A 14,333-nucleotide genomic window follows, 5' to 3' on the forward strand; every position below is an offset into this window, starting at 1 on the left:
AGAAAATGCTGTTCCCGTTGGGGTCAGCCACCAGCTAGGATCATCCTTTTCCCCCATGTTAGCCTGCCCACAGCTCTTCCTTGCTGTCTCCTTTTTGTACTTTTTTAAGATGGAGGAAAACTGTGACCCCAGTGTTTCTGGACCTCGTATCGTTTCATAAAACACACGGGAAAGCATTTTATAACCTGAGAAATTAAAGACCACAGAGATGCTGCTGTATCGTTACTGCTGTTACTATTACTGTTCATTGCTAATCTGCAGGAAGGCAGCAAGCTGAAGCACACAGTCCCTTCAGGTCCTTTAACTGACTTTTCTATGTTAGGCTGTACTGGAGACAGCAGAGCTGGGTGGGGTCTGAGGTACATTTGAATGTACACGTTGGGTAGAGGGGGGAGCAGTTTTTACTTAGTTCCACCTGATACAGAGATACACAGAACTGCTGATCCAAATTCTTAAACACGTAACATTGCCCATACGAAGAGCCATGAGTACAGAAGGACATGCTGTTCAAGTGTCTCATCCATTGTATCTACCCCAAATGTAAGATTTCCAACATCCATGCACGGCCTCTTCCCAGTAAACAGAGACTTCTGAGGATCTGCAATAATAATCCAAATGAGTTAGTACTTCATGTACAGAACGTGAGCTGCGTTTCCTCAGTCCAGTTCAGTAGCTCAGTCATGTCCGATTCTTTGCGACCCCATGGACTGCAGCATGCCAGGCTTCTCTGTCCACCAACTCTTGGAGCTTACTCAAACTCTCGTCCATCAAGTCGGGGACGCCATCCAACCATCTCATCCTCTGTCATCTCCTTCTCCTCCCACCTTCAATCTTTCCCAGCATCAGGGTCTTTTCCAACGAGTCAGTTCTTGGCATCAGGTGGCCAAAGTATTGGAGTTTCAGCTTCAGCATCAGTCCTTCCAGTGAATATTCTGGACTGATTTCCTCTAGGATGGGCTGCGTTTCCTAGTGGCCTACAATATACCTAGTTCAGTGTGTGCACATAGGACCAGGAGTTTAGCATTTTCTGGTAAGAGTGTTCCTGGAGAGAAAAGGAAATCTTACACTTCCCAGAAGTTGATTAAGTTTGCAGTCTCTATTCATAAAAGAAGACATCCTGATGATCTGTTTTCTCTTACTTCCTGAAAAAGTTTGATACTAGCGATTAGTAACATATAGATTGTATGTGTTAGTCACTCAGATATGTCTGACTCTGCATCTCCATGGACTGTGGCCTGCCAGGGTACTCTGTCCATGGAATTCTCCAGGCAAGAATACTGGAGTGGGTTGCCATTCCCTGCTCCAGGGTATCTTCCTGACCTAGAGATCCAACCTGGGTCTCCTGCATAGCAGGCAGATTCTTTACCATGTGAGCCACCAGGGAAGCCTAACAGATAGATTATATTCTTATAATTAATTAAAGTCTAGAGGGTTACAAGTACAGATAGCAATTCCTTCAGAAAAATTAAGCTTTAAGGATACTTGCTTTCTCAGCCACTGCACAAAACTTTATATAATCTTCACAAATTTTCTGAAGAATAGGGACAGCAGGAATTTTTATATCATCTGTGAGAAAGGTTTGCCTAAGTTTGGATACACCTATAGACCCTGGGAATTAAGTATAACACAGCAAGAGTATGATCCATGGAGAGGAGTACAGAATATTAAGGAGAAATACAAGGTCAAATATGAGTCTTAGAGAGGGACCAAGAAAAAGAAAAAAAAAAAAGACCATGAAGAAAAAGAAGAAAATCAGAGTTGTATGAGAACCAGGAGACACTCGTATGTGAAGAGCCTCCCAAGCAGAGTTTTAGTAATACTGAGTGTTCAACAAGGTCAAGTGAAGGGCAAATTATTTTCCAAGTGGATTCAACAGAGGTCATGCAACTCAGTGACCAAGATATTGTGAATTTCCCTCAGGACAGCCATTTCTGCAGAGTGGAGCTGAAATGACTGCAGTGATCAGAGAGTAATCAGGAAAGTGCAGACGGTAAGGTTAGACTATACTTTTTAAAAGTTTGTGGGTGACCAGAAGGAGAGAAGAAAATTGGGGTTTAATGAAGAGACAGGCAGATTTAAGACGTGAAATACTTAAGCAGAAGTAGCCAGTGGAGAGAGGGTGGAGATTTGACAGTTAAAGAAGAAAACACCAGAAGAATTCTTTGACCATTTAATTAATTTATTCATTCATGCACACATTAACTCATGCATTTGTTTTCTGCACTCAATCGCGTATTTGTGGAGTGTCTGGCATTCCTCAGTCACTGTGTTAGACATGAATGGTAAATATATATAAACCATTTTCCAAGATGAACAGAGATTCTGGCATATTGTATATTACAGGAAATTTAGTACTTTTTTAGAAGGCAATGGCACCCCACTCCAGTACTCTTGCCTGGAAAATGCCATGGACGGAGAAGCCTGGTAGGCTACAATCCATGGGGTTGTGAAGAGTCGGACACAACTGAGCGACTTCACTTTCACTTTTCACTTTCATGCGTTGGAGAAGGAAATGGCAACCCACTCCAGTGTTCTTGCCTGGAGAATCCCAGGGATGGGGGAGCCCGGCGGGCTGCCATCTATGGGGTCGCACAGAGTCGGACATGACTGAAGCGACTTAGCAGCAGAATACATGTAGGGAGAAAGACTGTAAAGAATGATGTCTAATCCATTAAATTAATGACATAACATCAAAACATCTTGAATTTTTATATTCAAGAAAATTTGTCAGGCAAGTTTTACAGCAGATGGTTAAACTCTATACTATCAGGAACTCTTGGAAGGGAAGTTTTTTCATCACCAGCCAAGGTATGGATCTGTGGCAAATGGCATATGTGTCTGGTCCTGAGTCATTTTTGAGATGCCCCTAGGAAACTTCTTTATTATCCCCAAATCTAACTGAGGAACAGGCAGGAAAGCAAGATATGAAGTTGCAGTTGATAATTAGTAGGATAAAGTAAGAGAATGCTACCGATTCTTCACTAATAAAGTCTGGTGAATTGAAAAATTCAAATGTTAATCGACTATTGAAAAGAGACTCTAAAGAAGGAACCTTGGAAGGTAACACTTAACGGTCCTAATGCAAAGCAAGAAAGAAGAGGGAGTTCCAGAATTGGAAGTATCAGTGATTTTGTACATGAATATGTATAAAATATGTTATAAGAGAAGCAATAGTCTCCAGAAAAAAAGTTAGGTGTATATGAACTAGAGCAGAATTGTTTTCTGCAGTATTCAAAAGTAACACTTTTCTTGTTGCTAACCTAATGCTTATTCTATATTAAATGCAGGTTTTACTTAGAAAAAGAATATTTTTTTTTTCTGTAGTTACAATAACATAAAAATTCATTGGAAAGGTAGACGGAAGGAAATTTTCTGAAAATACTAAGGAACATGCTGGTTAATGCTTTGTTGTCTGCAAGTTCAGTCACTAAGTCCTGACTCTTTGTGACCCCATGGACTGCAGGACCCCAGCCTCTCTGTCCTTCACTATCTCTCAGAGTTTGCTCAAACTCATGTCCATTCAACCATTTCAACCTCTGTCGTCCCCTTCTCTTTCTGCCCTCAATCTTTCCCAGCATCAGAGTCTTTTCCAATGAGTTGGCTCTTCACATCAGGCGGCCAAGTATTGGAGCTTCAGCTTCATCATCAGTCCATTCAATAAATATTTAGGGTTGATTTCCTTCAAGATGGGCTTTGCTTGTAACTCAGCCGGTAAAGAACCCACCTGCAATTGGATTCGATTTCAATTGGGTTGGGAAGTTCCCTGGGTTGGGAAGATCCTCCGGAGAAGGGAAAGGCTATCCCTTCCAGTATTCTGGCCTGGAGAATTTCATGGACTGTATAGTCCATGGGGTTGCAAAGAGTCAGACTTGACTAAGCAAAATTCACTTTCCTTCAGGATTGACTGGTTTGATCTCCTTGCTATCCAAGGGACTCTCAAGAGTCTTCTCCAGCACCACAATTCAAAAGCATCAATTATTTGGTGTTCAGCCTTCTTTATGGTCCAACTCTCACATCTGCACATAACTACTGGAAAAACCACAGCTGGGACTGTATAGACCCTTGTCAGCAAAGTGATCACTCTGTTTCTTAAAACACTGCCTAGGTTTGTCACAGCTTTTCTTCTAAGGGGGAAGATTCTTTTCTTTTCCTGGATGCAATCACCATCCTCAGTGATTTTGGAGCCCAAGAAATAAAATCTGTCACTGTTTCCTCTTTTCCTGTTCTATTTGCCATGAAGTGATGGGACTGAATGCCATGATCTTTGTTTTTTGAATGTTGAGTTTTAAGCCAGCTTTTTCACTGTCCTCTTTAACCCTCATCAAGAGGCTCTTAGTTCCTTAGAGTGGTGTCATTAGTATCATCTGCATATCTGAGGTTGTTGCTGTTTCCCCTGGAAATACTGATTCCAGGTTGTGATTCATCCAGGCCAATATTTCACATGATGCACTCTACATATAAGTTAAATAAGCAGGGTGACAATATACAGCCTTGATGTACTCCTTTTCCAATTTGGAATAAGTCTGTTGTTCCATGTCCAGTTCTAACTGTTGCTTCTTGACCACATACATACCAGGCACATAAGGTGGTCTGGAATTCCCACCTCTTTAAGGTGGGATTTTCCACAGTTCGTTATGATCCACAAACGCTTTAGTCAACGAAGCAAAAGTAGATATTTTTCTGGAGTTCCCTTGTTTTTTCTATGATCCAGCAGATGTTGGCACTTTGATCTCTGGTTCCTCTGCCTTTTCTAAATCCAGTTGTTATATCAGGAAGCTCTCAGTTCACATACTGTTGACATAGCTTGAAGGATTTTGAGCATTACCTTGCTAGCATAAGAAATGAGCACAAGTGTATGGTAGTCTGAGCATTCTTTGGCATTGCCCTTCTTTGGGATTAGAATGAAAACTGACCGTTTCCAGTCCTGTGGCCACTGCTGAGTGTTCCAAATTTGCTGGCATATTTATGGCAGCACTTTAACAGCATCATCTCTTAGGATTTGAAATAGCTCAGCTGGAATTTCATCATATCTACTTTGTTCATAGTAATGCTTCCTAAGACCCACTTGACTTTATACTCCAGAATGTCTGACTCTAGGTAAGTGATCACACCATCGTGTTTATCCAGGTCATTAAGACCTTTTTTGTACAGTTCTTTGCATTCTTGCCACCTCTTCTTAATATCTTCTGTTTCTGTTAGGTTCTTTGCCTCTTCTGTCCTTGATTGTGCCCATCTTTGCATGAAATGTTCCCATGCGATCTCTAATTTTCTCAAAGAGCTCTCTAGTCTTTCCCATTCTATTGCTTTCCTCTATTTTTTGCATTGTTCACTTAAGAAGGCTTTTTTTCTCTTCCTACTATTCTCTGCAACTCTGCATTCAGTTGGGTATATCTTTCCCCTTTTCCTTTGCCTTTTATTTCTCTTTTCTCAGCTATTTGTAAGGCCTCTTCATACAACCACTTTGCCTTCTTGCATTTCTTTTTCTTTGGGATGGTTTTGGTCACAGTCTTCTGCACAATGTTATGAATCTCCATCCATACTGTTTCAGGCACTCTGTCTACCAGATCTAAGGCGTTGATTATCATCCTTCAAATACAAGGTCAAATGCTACCAGCCTGTGATATATTCCCTAAGTCTTCCCAGAGTGAAAAGGAGAGTTCTATTACAACCCATCCAATTGAGAATGTGGAGTTCCTCTTAAAGAATATTTTTTCCAAGTGTTAGTCGCTCAACCTGCCAGGTTCCTCTGTCCATGGAATTCTCCAGGCAAGAATACTAGAGTGGGTTGCCATTCCCTTCTCCAGGGGATCTTTCTGACCCAGGAATCAAACCCGGGACCCCTGCATTGCAGGCAAATTCTTTACCATCTCAGCCACCAGGGAAGCCCATTCTTTCCAAGGAAATCCTTAAATAGCTAATAAAGGAAGAGAAGATCCATCACTGTAGAAGGTAAACATCCCTGACCAATCTGAAAAATAAAATTCCTAGGTCCCTCCAGTCCCACACAAAAGATGGTCTATATTCAATACTCTGTCAGGAATGCCCGTTTGTATCAGAAATAAGTTGAAGACAAAACACCTGTTACCTAGAGAATTCTAGAGTCATATCCCAACTTTGCACTCTCAGAATTTCCTGTGAGGTCTTTAGGCTATACTGGAGATTTTCCTATGAAGTTATTTTTCATCTCCCCAGAAGTGACTTCAGTCAGTTCAGTTGCTCAGTTGTGTCCGACTCTTTGCGACCCCATGAATCGCAGCACGCCAGGCCTCCCTGTCCATCATCAACTCCCGGAGTTCACTCAAACTCACATCCATCGAGTCGGTGATGCCATCCAGCCATCTCATCCTCTATTGTCCCCTTCTCCTCCTGTCCCCAATCCCTCCCAGCAACAGGGTCTTTTCCAATAAGTCAACTCTTCGCATGAGGTGGCCAAAGTATTGGAGCTTCAGCTTTAGCATCATTCCTTCCAAAGAACACCCAGAACTAATCTCCTTTAGAATGGACTGGTTGGATCTCCTTGCAGTTCAAGGGACTCTCAAGAGTCTTCTCCAACACCACAGTTCAAAAGCATCAATTCTTCAGTACTCAGCTTTCTTCACAGTCCAACTCTCACATCCATACATGACCACAGGAAAAACCATAGCCTTGACTAAACGGACCTTTGTTGGCAAAGTAATGTCTCTGCTTTTGAATATGCTATCTAGGTTGGTTATAACTTTTCTTCCAAGGAGTAAGCATCTTTTAATTTCATGGCTGCATCACCATATGCAGTGATTTGGGAGCCTAGAAAAATAAAGTCTGACACTGTTTCCACTGTTTCCCCATCTATTTCCCATGAAGTGATGGGACCGGATGCCATGATCTTTGTTTTCTGAATGTTGTGCTTTAAGCCAAATTTTTCACTCTCTTCTTTCACTTTCATTAAGAGCCTTTTTAGTTTCTCCTCACTTTCTGCCATAAGGGTGGTGTCATCTGCATATCTGAGGTTATTGATATTTCTCCCAGCAATCTTGATTCCAGCTTGTGCTTCTTCCAGCCCAGTGTTTCTCATGATGTACTCTGCATAGAAGTTAAATAAGCAGGGTGACAATATACAGCCTTGACGTACTCCTTTTCCTATTTGGAACCAGTCTGTTGTTCTATGTCCAGTTCTAACTGTTGCTTCCTGACCTGCATACACATTTCTCAAGAGGAAGGTCAGGTGGTCTGGTATTCCCGTCTCTTTCAGAATTTTCCACAGTTTATTGTGATCCACACAGTCAAAGGCTTTGGCATAGTCAATAAAGCAGAAATAGATGTTTTTCTGGAACTCTCTTGCTTTTGTGATAATCCAGTGGATGTTGGCAATTTGATCTCTGGTTCCTCTGCCTTTTCTAAAACCAGCTTGAACACCTGGAAGCTCATGGTTCACATACTGCTGAAGCCTGGCTTGGAGAATTTTGAGCATTACTTTACTAGCATGTGAGATGAGTGCAATTGTGCAGTAGTTTGAGCATTCTTTGGCATTGCCTTTCTTTGGGATTGGAATGAAAACTGATCTTTTCAGGTCAGTTTTTTTTCAGGTCTTTATTGACATTAGTAGGCCACAATTTCTTTCTCTCTGGGTTGACAAACAACTGGGTAAGAAATGTGAGTTCTGGCTGCATGACTACTAATGATGCTTAGATTTTAATGATGTTTTAGATAAAAAATTAGATAATATATGTCCCACTGCCAAACTCACAGTGTTGTTTTAAGGTTAATAAAAAGATCATACTAAAATCTGCATAGGAGATGCAGGAAGGAATGGGATAACAACCCCATGCCACCCCTGGTTTAGTCACAGGATACACTGGTGAACAAAAGCTATCCTGATCTTCTCCCGAGACGGCAGCCCAGGGAGTGACCAAGTCACTCTTGCCAAACTGTAAAGATGCAAACAGACATCATTAAGGGCCGTGTTCAATATCCAGAGGCTGAGAAACCAGCAGGCACCAGAGTAAAAGCCCCCCAGACGAGGCCATCTAACTCCCTGGCACCCCATTACTGTGTGCAGGGCACAGGCCAGCGGGACACACAGCAGGAGGCAGACAAGCTGTGCTTCTGAGAGCAACAACTGTGTCTGGTCAAAGAAAAACGTGTGTCCACAAGTCAGGAAGAGGCAGAGACCTATGGCTTTAATAACAGTGAGCGCTGTGGCACTGAGGAAAGCAACTGCAGTTCAACTTTTCTTTCATGCCCTGCATGGTGTTGTCTGGAAATTACTGACTCACAGTTTTATTTCTGTACTTTGGAGCTCTGGATGCAATTACAGAAAAACCTTCTAAAATTCATGAACATTCTGTATTCATAGCAATTCAGATATCATAACTTACCCACAAAATTAACTGCCTGGAGTAAGTTTCAAAATCAAAAGAATTTTCTACCTCCATGCAGGCATGTCGTTTTCTCTTCTTGTAGAAAGATAAATTCTTTGAAAGCAAGAAATCTACAAGAACTGTAAGATTCATGTTTATTACATCATAGGATCTACAGGAGTTTAGGAATCAGTAAAATGTCTACCTTCTCGTTAGGGATCCTCAAGAGAAAAGCAGAGATTTTCAGAAAGCCTTAACAAAGGAAGTTAAAAGAGCAAAAGTGGATCAAGAGGGTTTTTTTTCAAAATTACCACATATTATTATTTCTGATTTGGGGATGAGTCATCGTAACATGATAAAATGAATCATATAATGGTGCTAAGCATAGCTTAGCACCTTGTAAAACTTGGACATATGATTATAGCTTCAGATTTTAAAGAAACTGCCAGAGAAAGATAATTTCAAATATCATTTACACTAGTCAAAACAGATTTTATAGTGCAACAAGAAGCTACAGCTGTATTTACAAAAAGCAAACAAATTTGGAATTAAAACAGTGAGACATAATATATATTTTTTTACTGAATTACTTTAATGTAGTTTGAGCCCCATACATCCCAAATATTCCATGTAGATTTTTCTTTCTATTCTTTCTAATCACTACAAGTATAATTAGTGAACATGAACAGCATTACAGAATCTTGTTCTTTTAAAGAATATTCCTCTTAATTATTATATAAGTACTAACAAAAAGTGTAAGTAGGAATAATAGAGAAGAATGACACCTAACTCTGACTGGCAGTCACCCCCCACAATGGCTTTTAAAACCAGATCAGTTTTAAGTCCCTCATGGACTGAGTCATTCTTATTATTGGTGGCCTTACTTTATATCCATGCAAAGATAATAAAACATAGCAATACACCATACAAACTAGAACATTTTCTGAAAAAGAAAAGGTTATATTTTTGCTTTTGAAATCATACAGCAAGTAGACACACCTATAGTTTACCATTCATTATTATTTCTTAACGATCACTGTACAGATTTAGCAATGAGGGGAAGAAAATACAACCTGCATGTTTGCAAATAAAATGAAACATTTATGAAGACTATATTGACAATGAAGTTGTTATGATGTTAAATGTTATAAATTTTTAATTTCTCAATACAGTTGAGAAATACAATGTATTGAGTCAATACATTTCTTAAAGATTAGAAGCTCAGATATTTTGTGAACCTTAAATATCATATACAATCCTTAACCAAAAACCTTTTGAAAGTGAAAGTGTGAGTCACTTCAGTCCTGTCTTTGCAGCCCCATTGGCTGTAGCCCACTAGGTTCCTCTGTCCACAGAATCCTCTGGGCAACAATACTGGAGTGGGTTGCCATTCCCTTCCCCAGGGGATCTTCCCAACCCAGGGTCTGAACCCAGGTATCCTGTATTGCAGGCAGATTCTTTACAATCTGAGCCACCAGGGAAGCCCACAGCCACCAAGCGGTTCTGGGGACCCAGGTAGCTACTTTAGAATACGATTTACCTAGAAAATTATTCTCTTCTCAGACTACACAGTTTTTTTAAGCCATGGTAATGTTTTTAAGTAAAGAAGGTGTGCTTTTCACTTAATTCACTTAAACATATATCTATTGTGTGCTCTTAAAAAGCATTCATTGGCCATTTTCCATTCTGGATGAATGATACATCCCCTCAAGGCACACAGAATAGCTCTAGATGAATACACACAAGCCTTGATAGACATTAAATATGAAATACCCTATGCATACTGCAAGCAACTATTGGGATGCGTGAATAATTTTCAGGTCAATGAGTTCAGAATGGAATGGCTACTGCAGATGAGAGTTTCAAAATGAAATCCTTACTATCACAGGTAAAAATGAGTTCCTGAAATAAGGTTTCAAGAGTCTGAGATTTTAAAAAAAAAGGAGAGATCTTGGTGGTAACTGTTTTGGGTTTTTTTGGTTTTTTTTTTTCATTATTTCTACCTTACTTTTTGAAAATAACTATAACTATCTATCTATCTATCTATCTATATATAAATATTTACAAACACCTAGTTTCACTATTAACCTAAGGGAGGAATCCAAGTCCACTGCATGTCATAATATTCTGTATCATCAACTAATTTATAATGAAATCTCAGAATCCTGAATCTGTACAATAAAATTCCCTGTTTATGAACAGAGAGGGGGAAAAAAATCATTCTGAATTGGAGACAATCTAAAGCACTGAATATTTTAAGACAATAGTTGTGTCATTTTCAAGTACTTGAAGTAACACTAATGGGTATGAGAAAAAAAAATTATAGTTTATTTGCTTTATTATTTTGGAATGGTTGTGGGGTGAAGCCACCAGTGATTAGAGTCACAGGATGCATGAGGGATTAAAACTGCGCTGGCATCAAACGCTACCTCTGGGATCTTGCAAGCACTGTTTTATGAAACAGATGACTCACTTAGAGTTAGGGTGATATAAAAATGTAAGCTGCTGGAGTGCTTTTAAAAATTCTCACAAACCATGTACTTCCCTAAGCGAGCTAGACATTCACCCACAATTTTGTTCAGATTTATTATTTAGCAAGCCCTCCCCTTATTTCAATCAACTGAAAGATTTCAATCAATTCTATGTTAATATGGATTCCTATTCAGAAAAAATATGAATGCAAATGGCATATTCAGAATTAATTTTCCATTTGCCAACACATCTTAACATTTAAATTAAAATAATGATAAAGCGTTTTCGTGTTTACTGATTACAATAGGAATCTGAGAAGAACTGTATCATAAGGTGCATCTCCTCTATAGAATTTTGTAAGGTTACAGCATCTCTCCCTGAGAAAAAACACATGCTTTTAAAAATTACTACCTATCATTTAGTCTTTAAAGAATTTAAAATGTTCATTAACCTGAGAAAAATTTTAGACCAATTTGAGAATGCCAAGTAATAAGAGTTCTTTTAAATAAATAGAAAATAAAACTTAAAAACACACATGCAATGTTCTTTACTTATAACAGCTCATTCTGGCAAATTCTACTATTTAACACATGTCAGTAAAGATGCCAACATTGTGCTAATCAGAGGCACTAAAGCTACCTGTATCAGTTATTAAAATGTCACATACTATGTGTCTCTAACTTAACTTCCATTTCAGCTGCTCCAAGCTTAATAACTTCAAAGTATTGATTCAACCAAAGTAAATTTGAATATTTTTATGATAAATTCTAACACTTTATCTGTCAAATGAACAATGATGAAAACTGTTAGCGAGGAACTGTGGTACCTGAAGAGTCAGGAATTACATGTCATGCTACTATTTGACCCACGCTACTAATTACACATTTAGAAATTTATTCAGTACCATTGTAATGATCAGAAAAGAAAAGACAACACAGAAAGGATATTCAATACAGCATTATTTATAATCATAATATTCAAAAAAGACTAAGAGGCCTAGAAAGGGATAAACATTTTTAAGAGGTAGATAAAATTTAAAATGCTGTGAGATAGCATTAAGTAAAAACAGGAATATATGAGAATAAACTAATCTCAATAATCCAAAATCCTTGTCAAAAAAATGTCATGTATATTTATATATTACAAAATCAACACTGTATTACTGAAGGGCTACAGTATAAAAACTATATACTTCTTTATATTTTTGGTATTCATATTAATTTTATCATCTGTGCATTACTCATATAATCAGAAACATTTTTTAAAAGATGCAAGATTTATCTTTTTAAAAATCGTATCTAAATTGGTTCCACTTTATGGGGCTTCCATGTTTAAATTACAAGACCAGGCAATGAGTATTCTCAAACAATACACAAGCTTCTTCTGCAACCTCTTCACTAGTAATACCATTGCAACCACTCTACTTTTTCTTAATCTTATATATCAATTCTTGCTCTTTTAAATAATAGATGGCAAATGTTGCTTACTTTACCACGATGTTTCCTAAACACCGAGCCTTCAGTTTTTGCATGTTGTCATCCAAAATCATAACTGCAAAGTAAAATATGGATAAATAAAAACAAATAACCTTAAAGCATGAAAGTTTTCATATTTAATCTCCCAACTCTAGCTTAAAAAAGGCATCCTTTAACTCCTGTGAGGTCACGAACATATATAAATAAGCTAAAATGTCTCACAGAAAATTTAAAGTGTACATGTCTTTGATTTTTAATTAGATAATTCATTTTCTTCGGAGCCTTCCTTAAATAAGGACACAGTATTTTAAACACTCTGGTACTATTAAAGTCTATGTTTATACCCATTTGGTTTTAGGAAACCAAAGCTTGCACCCATAGCAGTAACCTAGTACAAACTAGAAATAAGGACATATCATTATGTTTTAAGCTTTAATAGATCCTTTTTGTGGCTTCATCCATCCAAGTTATGCTACTCAAAAAAGCGATCAGAAAAGAAGAGCATTACTTATAGAAAAAGTTAGTCGCTCCCATCTCTGTGTTCCCAGATCACTATTCTATTCTGACAGTTATTAGTGGTGTCAGTATCTGTCTCTCCCTAGATGTGAGCTCCTTAAAGGTGAGGCCACAATGCATGATAATTCATCTTTGTTTCCCCAAATCTCAGGACAGTGGCCAATTTACTATGTGCCCCAGAACATATTCTCATTCTATTACCCTCCAATTTCTCTATCTAAAAACTGGAAATAATTCCCTTCTCATAGTGTTGTACAGTAATCACTTGAAAAGAAAACTCAGTGACAATCTTGCATAACGTACTAATTGAATGAGAGATTAAGTATTATATTACATTGCATATTTTTTACACAAAATGGTGTTCTTTCCTTTCCCAAAAGGATATGGCTTTTTTCATTATAATATTAAATGTTACATTATACTTTTGAATCTCTGAATAACCACAAAACATAAAAATCATGAGTCATAAAGTCTTTATTTCCTTGGTTATACTTTAGTTCTAGTGCTTAAGCTGTGCTGTCTGTAAGCCAATGACTTTCAGACAATGAGAAATGTCTGTACTGAAATTCCATGAGGCCTCAAAGCTTTAACTCTTTCTTATAACTGGATATAAAAATGGTACTGAAATGCTGAAAGGGAAATGGAGTCAACATCTCCCACAGTCATCAGCCCCCAAAATGGCCCAACACAAAAGCATTTTTTCTGATAAAAGGAGTAGAGATGACAGAACTGTTCAAAGGGAGGATTTCACTGAAGTTGGGTTCACCCTTCCATGCCTGGAGAAGTCACTGACTTCACAAAGTATCTATTCTTACACACACAAAAAAACTTGTGTCTTTTTATAAATATATCTGCTAGGCTAAACCAAATAATCCTTAACCAGTCATTGTCCTAGAAAGAAAATATAATGGTTTTATATTAGAGAAGTAAAAGACAAATCTCAAAACTTTGTAATTTTCATGCAAATACAAACTGCATGCAGGAATTATCCTCTTTCCAGATGCTGGGTTTAAGCTAAATGTGTGACCTTATGCAAATAGCGTAACTTCTGTATCTCATTTTTCTTGTCTGTAAAATGAATGTGTACATCTAAAACAAGTCAGTCCCTCTGGCTTCTCTGAAATACTAATGATCCTACTAGCTAAGACTTCGTTCGGTTTTCCTACCAGTAGGCATTATGCCACTGCTTCACTGTTTCATCACAAAACACAACCCTACGAAGCATACAGAATTATTATTCCTGTTTAGAAATAAGGAAATTGAATGTTTGACTTGTAACACATACAACTAAGAGGTGAAATCCAGAGGAAATTATTGAACTATTATAATCACTACTGATGACTTTAAAAAACTTAGATGGAAAAGACAGTGTATCTCATTGTCACATACTGCCAACAAGGATGAAACCATTTTTTCTTTTTAGAATCTTTACTCTTCATATTCATCTTCTAGCCAACAAGTTTTAAAAACTTTATTATCACCCCTAAAATAAAGATAATATATATAATGGGAACAACTGCAGCTTTTAATCCAG

General features: G+C 38.0%; 1 protein-coding gene across 2 annotated transcripts in view; it reads right to left on the reverse strand.

Annotated features, from left to right (window-relative positions):
* ACSS3 (acyl-CoA synthetase short chain family member 3) overlaps window positions 1-14,333 on the reverse strand; it is a 181,026-nt gene that overhangs the window by 31,050 nt on the left and 135,643 nt on the right. For both annotated transcript variants that reach the window (XM_070370965.1, XM_005892327.3), the window contains one exon: window positions 12,296-12,359. In XM_070370965.1, coding sequence (XP_070227066.1) covers window positions 12,296-12,359 — 64 coding nt within the window. The remainder of the gene's footprint in view (window positions 1-12,295; window positions 12,360-14,333) is intronic.

This window comes from Bos mutus, chromosome 5 (genome assembly GCF_027580195.1).
Source record: "Bos mutus isolate GX-2022 chromosome 5, NWIPB_WYAK_1.1, whole genome shotgun sequence".
Classification (NCBI taxonomy): Eukaryota; Metazoa; Chordata; class Mammalia; order Artiodactyla; family Bovidae; genus Bos; species Bos mutus.